The sequence below is a fragment of the Puntigrus tetrazona genome, chromosome 21 (genome assembly GCF_018831695.1).
Source record: "Puntigrus tetrazona isolate hp1 chromosome 21, ASM1883169v1, whole genome shotgun sequence".
Taxonomy (NCBI): domain Eukaryota; kingdom Metazoa; phylum Chordata; class Actinopteri; order Cypriniformes; family Cyprinidae; genus Puntigrus; species Puntigrus tetrazona.
Window position 1 is genome coordinate 17,923,523 of NC_056719.1, and position 11,894 is coordinate 17,935,416.

The window sequence follows — 11,894 nt, forward strand, 5'->3', positions numbered from 1 at the left end:
GCGAGAGCACCCGTCTCTTTATTCTGGGCCTGAAACACAAAACAAAGTCAGCGTGATTCAGCTGATTGCATCCCGCTGATGATCCCGTTCCACGCTCCTCTGGGATTCAGCTTTAGTTCTCCATTAGAGCTCGAGTAATGGGCATTAGTGCTGTTTTACCGCCCGCCGGGGACCTGATGCTGCCGGTTATAGACATCTGAGGGGCGTTTAAATGGAAAGGATTGGGGGTTGGGGAATATACATTTTGATGCAAGATGATTTTTTTTAGTTTATCAATAAAACGCATCAACGAATCAATGCAAGTAAGAGTGTTAATGATAATAATAATCTCATTTAAAATAGCGTGTCAAGTTCTTTGTACTTGCAAATGCAGATTCCATGTTTCATATTTTGGTTTAATCTTTCTGAAAAACTTTCATACCAAATATTTCACTTTTAATGACCGTTAAAAAAAAATGTAACCCTCAAGAAAAAAGTTATTGCATTTTTTTTCCTTACTTTCTTGTGGGTGCACATATCTATATAATTGTATTTATTTCATTCATAATTTATTCAATTGTATTTATTTTATTCACATTATACATTTAGATTATTTTATTTATTTTTAATAAAAATTACTTTTATTTTATTACAAATGTAATATATGTATATAATATATATATATATATATATATATATATATATATATAGATCCTCAATTGTTAATTATAATTGTTAATAATTTTCTTTCTTTTTTTGGAGTCGAACTACAATATTACAAAACCTTGCTTTGTCATAAAAATATAAAATATAAAATGAAATATAAATATAAATATATATATATATATATAATGACCTTTTATCTTCCAAACACTGCTGATCAGTAATTTTCCAGATATGTCTGACTTTGTTTATATTATATATATCCATATTTTCAGGATTGTTTATGCATTTTCAATGTAAACTATAACCCAGTAAGTGAATGTGTCTAATCAAGCGGTAGTGAGGTTTGAGAGAGCGGTGGGAAACATGCCGTGTTAGTATGCAGCGTTAATCGAGGTGGAGTCGGTCAATGTGGTTAGATGTTTCTAGAGGAAACTGTGTCGCCAAACCACTCAAAAACAAGACTTCCGCTTTTCTTACAAAAATTAAAAAAGACACGATCTGGCACCACTAAACAAACAATAAAACATGTGTACTTCAACTGTGATCAAATGCAACCCGGCAAAGAATGAAATTAGAACAGGATGAGATGACTTACTTCGTTCGTTTTAAATCAAGTGGAAAAAACCCACAATGTTAGTGTATTGTCAGTGGTTGCCATGACGGTGTTACGTGGTCGCTAGGGCCATGCAGAGCAATCGAAACGGTTCAAATGAATCACGCGCCGTTGTGATGCTTGACCTGGTAAACACAAACAAGGGCTGTTTTCTTGAACAGCAGCACAATCGCAAATGATGCATTGATGTTATACGATTGAGTGAGTTACATATAGACGTAAGTGGGGCTTTTTCTTCTTGGGTAATAAAAATGGTTTCAAACACAGACGGAGCAGAACATTTGTGCATCTGGGATCAACGCAGAATGATCTGCTTTTGAACAAATCATTCGAGTCAGTGATTCAATGATCCATTCATAAAGAGTCACTTGCTTCATTTCTAAACGAATCCGTCGGTTTGAATGAACGACTCAACGAATTGCGGGTTTTAATGTCGTATTTATTCATCCGTGTCAGATCTAAATAAGTACTACACAATCAGTGAAATATCATTTAATTATCATTATTGAAAAAATATATTTGTGAACATCACACACTCTGTATTAGGATGCACACAGGAGTTTAAGTAATAAATGAATTGGTTGTCCTCTGATCATCTTTCATTGGTTCAGTACAGTATAGCTGACATATCAGCGCCATGTGACTCAAAAACACAGCTATTCTCTTAAATAAAAGCCTGAAATCCACTTAGATTTCCATTAAGAGGATTACAGCACCTGCTCAAGGGGATCGAGCAGAAGTCAAAGCTTTTCACCTGAGCTAAACGTCCTCCAGGGCCACCTTAAACCCTCGATAACAGCAGGGTAGTGCACTATTTCATCACATCCATAAAAAGAATACACCCGTGTTTCCATGTGGAGCCAGCACACCTTCAGGAAAACACCCAGCTTTTACACACACTGCTCTGCACCTTACTTTTATTGGGTTTTTTAAATATCCCATTATTCTGAAAGCCGGTTTGATTAGCAGGCAGGGCTTACAGAAGTCAACCAATCATCAGATTATGTCCCAATTACCACAATTATGAATTATTCTTGGAAACTACGCATTATTATGGCAACACTCACAATAATGGATTCATGAACGATCGTGTTATTACTACTCTACATTAATTCATCTCCACATCCTTCTGCGAAAATTTTAAATTACAGAAAAATGGTAAAGCAACTCAATATGTTGAGGTTACTACATAACCATCTGTAACATTTGAAGTAGTGTAATAAATAGATAGTAATAGAGTCCAGCATGAAATATTTAAGTCAAAAGACTGAAACAGTAATTCTTGTAAAACATAGGAAATATAAAATATGTAAAAAAATATATATTTTATTTTTTTAATATATATATATATATATATATATATATATATATATATATATATATATATTTTTTTTTTTTTTTTTTATTTTACATATTGAACTCACATATATGAGTTTGATATGTAAAATAAGTAAAAATAAATAAAAAAAATAAAATTTTATATATATATATATATATATATATATATATATATATATATATATATATATATATATATATATATATATATTTAATTAAAAATATTTATAGATTGATATGGAGCTCTAAATCAAATAAAGAAATACTGTTGGATGAGTTTAAAGTTATTAGCCCTTCATTCTTATATAATAAACTGAGTAACCTTTGTGAGCCTCAAACAAAAGTTAAGCGTTGGAGTCACTGTCATTAGCACCAGTTTATGATGATGAATAGAGACACTTTGATAAAAGCGAATGACCGAGCGAAACAATGTCAACAACAGCATCATGACAAATACTTAATTATCTCTCTGTCCTAAAGTTCAGTCAATGGCTTAAATGGTTTCAGTGAATCAACGAGGGCCTGAAACAACGAGGCCTTCACCTCCCGGTGATGTGGTTTATCTAACACGCAGAAGACGCCGGCGTCCGCCCACAGCGAAGACGCTCTTATCACGCCGAAGCCAGCAGCACTGAAGGCTGGTGATTAGCCGGGCTCTCGTGAACGCTAACTTCACACACGTCAAACTTCACAGACACTTCACTCCTCCTCAGAGAGAAGAAATACAGCCGCGCGAGACCTTTACTAAACGGTACGGCTTACTCCGTTGAACTCAAACCCAGCGATTCATTTCTAAAAAGTTTCAATTAGGGTGGACATATTTGCAAAGATTTGAATTCCTTCATGAATGATGGGGAGATTGTGAAATCTGGCCAGGAGTTATCAGTCATTATGTTGCAATTCATTAAAAAAATTTTTTTAAACTTAATCTGAGGCACAAATGTCAGTTAAACAGCAAACAATTGTGTCCAGCGTGTATTTGGGAAAAATATTTATTTCATAAGGACATTTCCCCCTATTTTGAATTCTTATCAGTCAATGAAAGGTAAGATTTTTGTGGTTTTTTTTAATAAAAGATCAAAAGGATTAACAATGCAGAATAATTTCCGCAGCCTTCTTTGATCCCATTTACCGAGGGCGCCAATATTTTTGTCCGTGGCTGTATTTTAGCCATGCTTTTGCTTGAATCATTTGGACAGATTATGAAAGCATGCATTCCGAATACGACTGCTTACATAAAACCAAATCGATGCAAATAGTTAATGATACGTGCCTTATTTTTTTAAGTGCAGAAATCTGACCTGCTTCGTTTATGAACCGAACGATTTGCAAACATGCATCGCATTCAGTTTATCAGTTTGCTTATCTTCTTCAAATATATAAATCTTAATTTTAGGCCTAAATGTTTTTGGTGAATGACACGAATAAAAGTGCAAATCTCTCAATTTGACTTTTAAAACAAGGCCTAAATATTTTCGGCGCTTTTTTTTAAATCAATACACGAACCAAATGCAAATGTTCAAACCTTACGAGCCAAGCAAACAAACGATATCTTGCAATCAGTTCTTACGAAATTATTATCTAGTCATGTTGTGTCTGAAATGGGAGTTCCTCGGCATTGTTTATGATAATGCATGCATCCATAACGGAGCAGAACGAGAAGATGTCCGGCTACAGGCTGCACATACAAACATATCGTACTTAAATGCCGATATTTTTGGATTAAAAGGTTTAACATTAACCGCATTTTGATAGAACAAGTGGCTCTTGCGTCATTACGTCCAAAATATATGCATTTATGATTATCAGTAACACAGTTTATCCCCAGAGGCCCTACTTCTCTGTGTATTGTATGTTTATGCGTTCTACACGGTGTAATGTGTGTGGAAACACATTCACAGCATATGTTTGATAGAGCCACGTGTCTCCCGAGCGGGCTAAAGATCACCAGTAAAAAGAGACTGCACTTTGAGATCCGGATCACGATTAATGGTTAGCTGAAAGCAGGCAGAGAAAGCCTGTAACGGCAGGAGCGTTCGGAGAGTTTCTAAAGGACTGCTTTTCTGTTCTCGTTACACAATCGCTCATTCATAACTCTCACATATATCCTTTTTGTGCACGAGTCTGCAGCTTCCGGAAAAAAAAAAGCGTCCTTCAGTTGCACTCTGTGTGTGTGTGTGTGTGTGTGTGTGTGTGTGCGCGCAAAACTGATTTTTACAGTAGATTTGATCATATGTGCTCGTTTTCATCACGTATTTGTTAAAAACGCATTTATGCACGTTTTAAATCATTATAATTCATACGTTCTACCTCGCAACGCTTTAAAGGAACAAAAATAAATACATAAAGAAATTGAATGCTATTTTAGGATTGTTTAATATCATTTTGAAGCGCCTCAAAAATAATAACGCATTCGTATTTAATGTGCTTTACACTAAAAGTGTACGTTTACGTGTCTCGATAAATCGAGTTTAATGTTTAAATCACTAAATATCACTTCTTTTTTATTTAAGTTTTACAGGCGTTTGTGCAAATGTTTTATTTAGAAATATAGCAATATTCTAGATATTCATTTATTAATTAAAATGGTATTAAAGCTTAAAATAAACTTCTTTTAAAAAAGCTGTACTAGAGCATAAAATAAATTAAAATATATATTTCAGAGGATTCAAAAACGTTCAAAGAAAATTTTGTTAAAATTAAAATTATTATTTGATATATTTACAAACTTTACAGTCTCAGAAAACAAGCTCCAATTAATTTATGCATTTTTTTCCCCATGCATTTATTTATTTTTCATGTGGGAGGGAGTACCGACCGGGGTATTACTCCACTGCTGAGGTCGAGAAGGCTGTACAGTATTTAACCCCAGTCGGCCCCGGGCTCTGAGGGTAAGAGGGTTACGGGGGACCCAGCTTTTAAAACGCCCCACGGTTCACAACAAAAGGCAGATTCAGCAATTCCTACAGCAGAGTTCCTCTCCGCCTACCGAAACTGTAGCGCATTCCAGCATCTTCCTACACAGTGACTCCGAGTGGCCCCTGAGGGCCCCGGGGCGAACGCATGTGACCTATCAGGATATCTCAGCGCCATTCAGAACTGTTATCCCGGTGCATTTAAACAGTTAGTCAAGAAGATTTCCTTTAGGGCACCTTCAGCACCCTGAGAGATGCATTACTTCATGTCAAAGCGTGTCAGTACACGAAATACTGAGCTGCATTCATTTCATAAGGTTTTTCTTTATAACTTAAATACTTCTTTATAAATGTAAATAAAGCGTTTGTGTGTGCGTCACAGTAAATTCAGTAAATATTAGTATGCATTTAACTGTCATAACCAAACAGATCGCCGCCTATCAGTAAAACTTTTTAAACCCCTGCTCCGCTTAAGGCTTGGCTTATGAATATTAATTACGCAAATGACGTTCACCTAAATGAGCCTCGCTGATTGGCTGAGCCGGTAAGCGGCAGCGAATCTGCTAAAGGCCTGGCTCATGAATATGAATTATTGACTGCAACGTCAACATGAATTATAGTTAATATTCATAACCTAATCCTTCACCACGCTAAAAGTCATAGTTTCGTTTCGGTGCCCGTCCAACAGGTTTATTAAGGTCTGAACTCACCTTATAAACTTTTCCGAAAGCGCCATCGCCCAGTTCCCCGATAATTTCCCAAATGTCGTTCGGATTTACGTCCCGATGAACGTGCTCGTACTGTTTGGTTTTCTTCTTCACCTCAATTGTGGGAAGTCGGAGGATCTTGCTGAATTTGGCAAAAGCCATTTTAGAAAATAGTGGCAGCAGGCGCAGACGCTAAAACGAAGACAGACGATGCAGCCGATGAATTAGTTGACTTCGAAAAAAACAAAAGCGCGTGAGCTCAAAACTGTCCAACGGTCCGCGGAAGTCAACACCTTCATCATTCAAAGAAATTAATTCGCGTCAAACTGAGAAAGACGCGTTCTCCTCCATCCATGAGCGAAGTCTGCTGTCAGAGGCGACTGAGGCACTCATGTTCACCTGCTGCTGCGAGACACGCGGAGCCACGCCCACCCACCGCGCCGAACCACGCGACTGTGGGATTTGTAGTTCTTAAAGCGTTTAGCGTCAAATTCAGATTAGCGTCAAAACTACAAGGGCTGTCTGCAAGCAATTATTTAAAAAAAAAAACTATTTAGTGAATTTTAATGGTTGTATTAAAATATAAATCTATATATATTTATATATTATTAATCTAATCGAGACGCACAGAAAAAGTTTTAAAGTTAAAAAAAACTGTTGCACACAACCCCCACCTAGTGGTAATATGTGGTACGGTTATTTATTAGAGAACAGAAAACATGTAAAAAATGATACCAAAAAATGCACATGTTGAATTTAATGATATGTATATTTAAAACAATAAACATTCAAAATAATAAGTGATATATTAGATATGCCTGTGGGTCACTGACTTGATAATCTCTTTCTTTTAAGGTATTCAAAAATGCAATAAATGTCCATTCGTATTCTATGCTAACACTACATCACAGTGTTTCCGATTTTTCTTAACGAATTTATTTTTGAAATATTGCTAAGATTTGAACAGTTCTGCGGCCTACATCAAAGCTGTGTTAATTTGGCATAAGCATGCAGGATAATACAAACAAATCAAGTCGTGATTACGTTCTCCATGCTACTGGTTATGAATAACATACGAGGAGCACTCTTTGTCCAGTGACGTCTGAAGTGATTTCATCCTCTCCATCTTCTGTGATGTAGCGCCTCACAGTTATCATGAGTATAAACCAGCTCCTGAAACACACGGACGAGCCTTTAATGAAGCGAGCAGAAGTTCCCACTAGATGCAAACGACAGACGCTTGACCTACCCCGTGACATTTCTGTGACATGATGATCTGGAGCTGTCTGATGGTGGCACGGAGATGCTGCACTTTCCTGGTGTAAGAACATCTGCGCTCCCTCAGAGCGTCCAGCAGAGTCTGATACGAGCTCATGGTGGACATCAGGCAGGCGTTCTGACCGACACAACGGTGCAAAGTTAAGAAATGCATTGAAAAAAAATACACTACTTTTTTTCTTTCTTTTTTGCATTTATTTTAGCCACATTTATTAAGTTAAAAGCATGTAAATGTGTTTATTTAAATGTAGCTAAAATGTACTTTAATTTTGTTTTAATAATAAATTCAATAAATTATTTATTTTTCAGTGCACATAAATTCTCAATTTAACCAATAATTCTCAATTTACTGGTCTTAAAAGTATGCATTGTTTTCTTATATAATAAAGATTATTATTATTATATTTTTTGAGGTGAAATCTGGCCCAGGCATTTCTTCAAGAGATTCACAAATGGACATTTCTCACATTTCTGTTTCTCAGAAGGAGAAGTCGTCATAGCATTGAAGAGCAGTGAACGGCGGAGAACCAGAAATACATTTCTTGCATTCCCATTTGCTCAAATGACTTTCAATAAAAGAAAAAAACCGAGAGAGACAGAAAGAAGAGATTTATCCACGTCCCCCATAAACGCTGCACTAGAAACAGTCTTGCCTTAGTGTTTACTTTTTTTCCCTTTTTTTTTGTAATTTTTTACGCAAATGTCATATCAAATAAAATATAGTTTTATAGATGTGCATTTAAAAAAATATACATAAACATACAAACAAAAAAATGTACTTATACAAGCATAAAAAAACTAAATGTGTTTATTTAGATGTAGCTAAAATAAACAGATTACCTTATTTATTTATTAGAAAATATATTGTAATTTATATTGAATTAACATTGAAATTTATATTTTTCAGTGTAAATAATAATATAATAAAATAAATAATTGTTTTTAAAAGTATGCATTAGCTTCTTAGATAATAAACATTTATAGTTTAAACATTTATTTTAATTTCTTAATTTTTTGCATTCCAATTTGCTCAAAAAACAAAAGAAAAACTCCACGATAGTGTCCTCATGACTGTCAATAAAACATTTTTTTTTTATTACTATTATTATTATTGTAATTTGATGCAAAGCTGATTTAATATAAGTAAATATACTTACTTTTTCCCCCAAAAAACCTTTAAGGATTTACGAATCTTGCGACCATTGCTCAGCAAGTTTCGTTTTACAATATCTGAAAGCGAAAAGCGCATTATTTGTCACGTCAAGCAAGCATGGAGTCTGAGGCGGGACTCACGTGGACGTCGATGTAGAGGTCGGGCAGGTGAGCGGTGCATCCGTGCTGCAGCAGAAAACACAGGAGAGCAGAAAGCATCAGAGCTGTGTCACAGTGACTCTGGTACTCAGCTCAGCGGGCCGGACTTACGGTGTCGCGGTCCGTCTTGATCTGGGCCGCTCTCTGGGTGATCTCCTTGCCCATGGCCAGCACTTTGGAGTAGCAGGTGGGCGGGATGGGATAGGGCTGAGCCTGGAGCTCCGGGACGGCCAGGAGCAGGAGCAGCGTGAGGGAGAGCATGCTGTCTGGGGTCTGTCCCCGGCGCCGCTGCATTTATACACCTCCCCGCGCTCAAACATCTTGTGCTCGTTACAGAAAACGACATGATTTATCAGCCACTCGGGCTGGAATTCACGTCGCATTTCTCTCAGCCAAAGCGTTTTCTGAGTGGGAGCGACACAAAACAACATGACAACTGTTAGCTAACAAATATGCATGAATCGTTTCAATGTTTAGATGCATATACACCACAAAAAAAAAAAAATATATATATATATATATATATATATATATATAGTATAGTCTTTGTGGTGTTTAATGCAAGAAAAATAAATAAATATTACTGAATACTGCACTGCTAAAAAAAGCTTTCTTACTTAGACTTTTCTGTCTCGTTTTCAGCCAAAATATCTAAATAAATAATTTAACTAATTAACTAAAAATAAACCTAGAAGGATTTTCTAGACAAGTAAAGGTTTTCTTCTCAGAATAAAAGGCAAAACAAAGTGAGTTTTTGCTTGAAACAAGCTAAATAATCTTCCAATGGGAAAGAAAGAAAGAAAGTTTTATTCAAGTCTGTTTGTTTGTGTGTGTGTGTGTGTGTGTGTGTGAGTGTGTGTGTGTGTGTGTGTGTGTGTGTGTGTGTGTGTGAGTGTGTGTGTGAGTGTGTGCGAGTGTGTGTGTGTGAGTGTGTGTGTGTGTGTGTGTGTGTGTGTGTGTGAGTGTGTGAGTGTGTGTGTGAGTGTGTGTGTGAGTGTGTGTGTGTGTGTGTGTGTGTGTGTGAGTGTGTGTGTGTGTGTGTGTGTGTGTGTGTGTGTGTGTGTGTGTGTGTGTGTGTGTGAGTGTGTGTGTGTGTGTGTGTGTGTGTGTGTGTGTGTGTGTGTGTGTGTGTGTGTGTGTGTGTGTGTGTGTGTGTGTGTGTGTGTGTGTGTGTGTGTGTGTGTGTGTGTGTGTGTGAGTGTGTGTGTGTGTGTGTGTGTGTGTGTGTGTGTGTGTGTGTGTGTGTGTGTGTGTGTGTGTGTGTGAGTGTGTGTGTGTGTGTGTGTGTGTGTGTGTGTGTGTGTGTGTGTGTGTGTGTGTGTGTGTGTGTGTGAGTGTGTGTTTGTGTGTGTGTGTGTGTGTGTGTGTGTGTGTGTGTGTGTGTGTGTGTGTGTGTGTGTGTGTGTGTGTGTGTGTGTGTGTGTGTGTGTGTGTGTGTGTGTGTCTGTGTGAGTGTGTGTGTGTGTGTGTGTGTGTGTGTGTGTGTTTGTACTAAACACAATTTACTAATATGTTTTAACTTTCACTTGCATGTGCTTTAGTCAACATAACCAGAACATATAAAATGATTATTAAACATATGACTTTATTGCATACTCTAGTGTGTTAGAAACATGAAAGTAGCTCGCAGTTCTTTCAGGTTTGAGAGAATAAGAGCCAGTGATGTCCTGGAGAGAAGTATCCATCACTAGAAAAGACGCTTTGGCTGCATCTAAACGTCCTTAAAGCTGTAAGTGAAGGCAGTGCAGGTGTGTGTCGCTAGATGGCAGCATCAGGTCTGCTGCAGGTTCACTGACCTTCACTGCTGGAACGTCCTCTGCTCCTCAATAAAACACACTTCTGTGTGTGTGTGTGTGTGTGTGTGTGTGTGTGTGTGTGTGTGTGTGTGTGTGTGTGTGTGTGTGTGTGTGTGTGTGTGTGATCAGGGACAGGTGACTGGTGTGTTTGTAAACGCCAGTTAAGCTATAAAAGAGCTGTGTGTGCATCGGGCATCTAATCTTGTAAAGTAGTCGTCTGTGCCAGGAGTGTAATGGTGATTTGGCTGGATTTTGAGAGATCCTATTGCTCTGACTGCCTAAACAGGATTTCAGTTTGGAGACTGATGATCCGGAGCGACTTCATTACGGCCTCGTGTGTCTGAAGACGGGGGAAAAAGCTAATATCTGCGGAAATTCACACGACCTTGTCCTTCACAAGTTGGGTGTTCAGTGAGGGACGTGCTTCTATTGCATCTAAAACTAAAATCAAATAAAAAGCCCCTGCGTGTGTTTGTCTCGCGTGAAAAGAGCGGGTTGAGCAGCATTAAAGGGGCAGCTCGCCCGAAAGTGAAAATGCAGTGTTTCTCAATGTATATCCGTGACTCTGTTTCTTCAGTAGAACACGAAAGACTTTAACTCAAGTAACCGCAGTCTGAAGAAACAAAGTCACCCACATCCTTTAATGCCCCGCGGGTAAGCAGATAAACATCACTTTTTGGGCGAACTGTCCCTTTAACGCATTTCTATACAACAGTTAAGCACGAAAAAATAAAGTTAGCGATACGAGCTACGACAGATGCTCGTGTCTGAGTGAATCGATGTTCTCAACGAATCCAAACGATTCAAAAACCTATTCGTAAAGTGAGCCGTTTACTTCATTCCTGAATGAATCGGTCGTTTAAACGAATCGATTGAATGAACGAATGAATGCTGCCAGCTTTAGTTTTTATTTTTTAGAGTACTATTTTATTGCCAAAGAAAGAAAGAAAATAAGAAAGACTGCTGGTAAATAAGCTGTTTTGGACTTTTACTGTATGAGCAGTTCTTTATATTTGGCCGTTTCAGTCTAAACATTTAGACTATGTGTAACCTGACTCAAATAAAATAGTTCCTTCTAAAGCCACTATTTGTAATAATGTCTGCTTGAAACCTTATCATTTAATACAATAATGGCTTTAAAAGTGGCTTTTCTTTACAGATCTACATTTACATAGAATATATAACATAATAGCATCACAATACAACTTTCCCTTGTATTTTTTTATTCGTATTTTTTCACATTTTTTGCGAGTCGCTTATACGACATTAATGAAAGTGTTTTATTTATTTA

The 11,894-nt window shown here is 37.1% G+C and overlaps 2 protein-coding genes across 2 annotated transcripts in view; both read right to left on the minus strand.

Annotated features, from left to right (window-relative positions):
* The window catches only part of LOC122326388 (serine/threonine-protein kinase 10-like), a 39,591-nt gene extending 32,952 nt beyond the window's left edge, over window positions 1-6,639 (minus strand). Inside the window, 2 exon segments of the mRNA XM_043221248.1 lie at window positions 1-29; window positions 6,222-6,639. The exon segment at window positions 1-29 is cut by the window's left edge and continues 136 nt beyond it. Coding sequence (XP_043077183.1) covers window positions 1-29; window positions 6,222-6,380 — 188 coding nt within the window. The 5' untranslated portion in view covers window positions 6,381-6,639.
* Window positions 6,640-6,879: 240 nt separating this feature from the next.
* Window positions 6,880-9,135, minus strand: LOC122326718 (cytokine-like protein 1). The gene is made up of 4 exons (XM_043221833.1): window positions 8,919-9,135; window positions 8,790-8,834; window positions 7,468-7,614; window positions 6,880-7,391 (listed from the first exon to the last, which is right to left on the minus strand). The coding sequence occupies exons 1-4, from the start codon at window positions 9,099-9,101 to the stop codon at window positions 7,332-7,334; spliced, it is 435 nt and encodes a 144-aa protein (XP_043077768.1). The 5' UTR covers window positions 9,102-9,135; the 3' UTR covers window positions 6,880-7,331.
* Window positions 9,136-11,894: the final 2,759 nt, after the last annotated feature.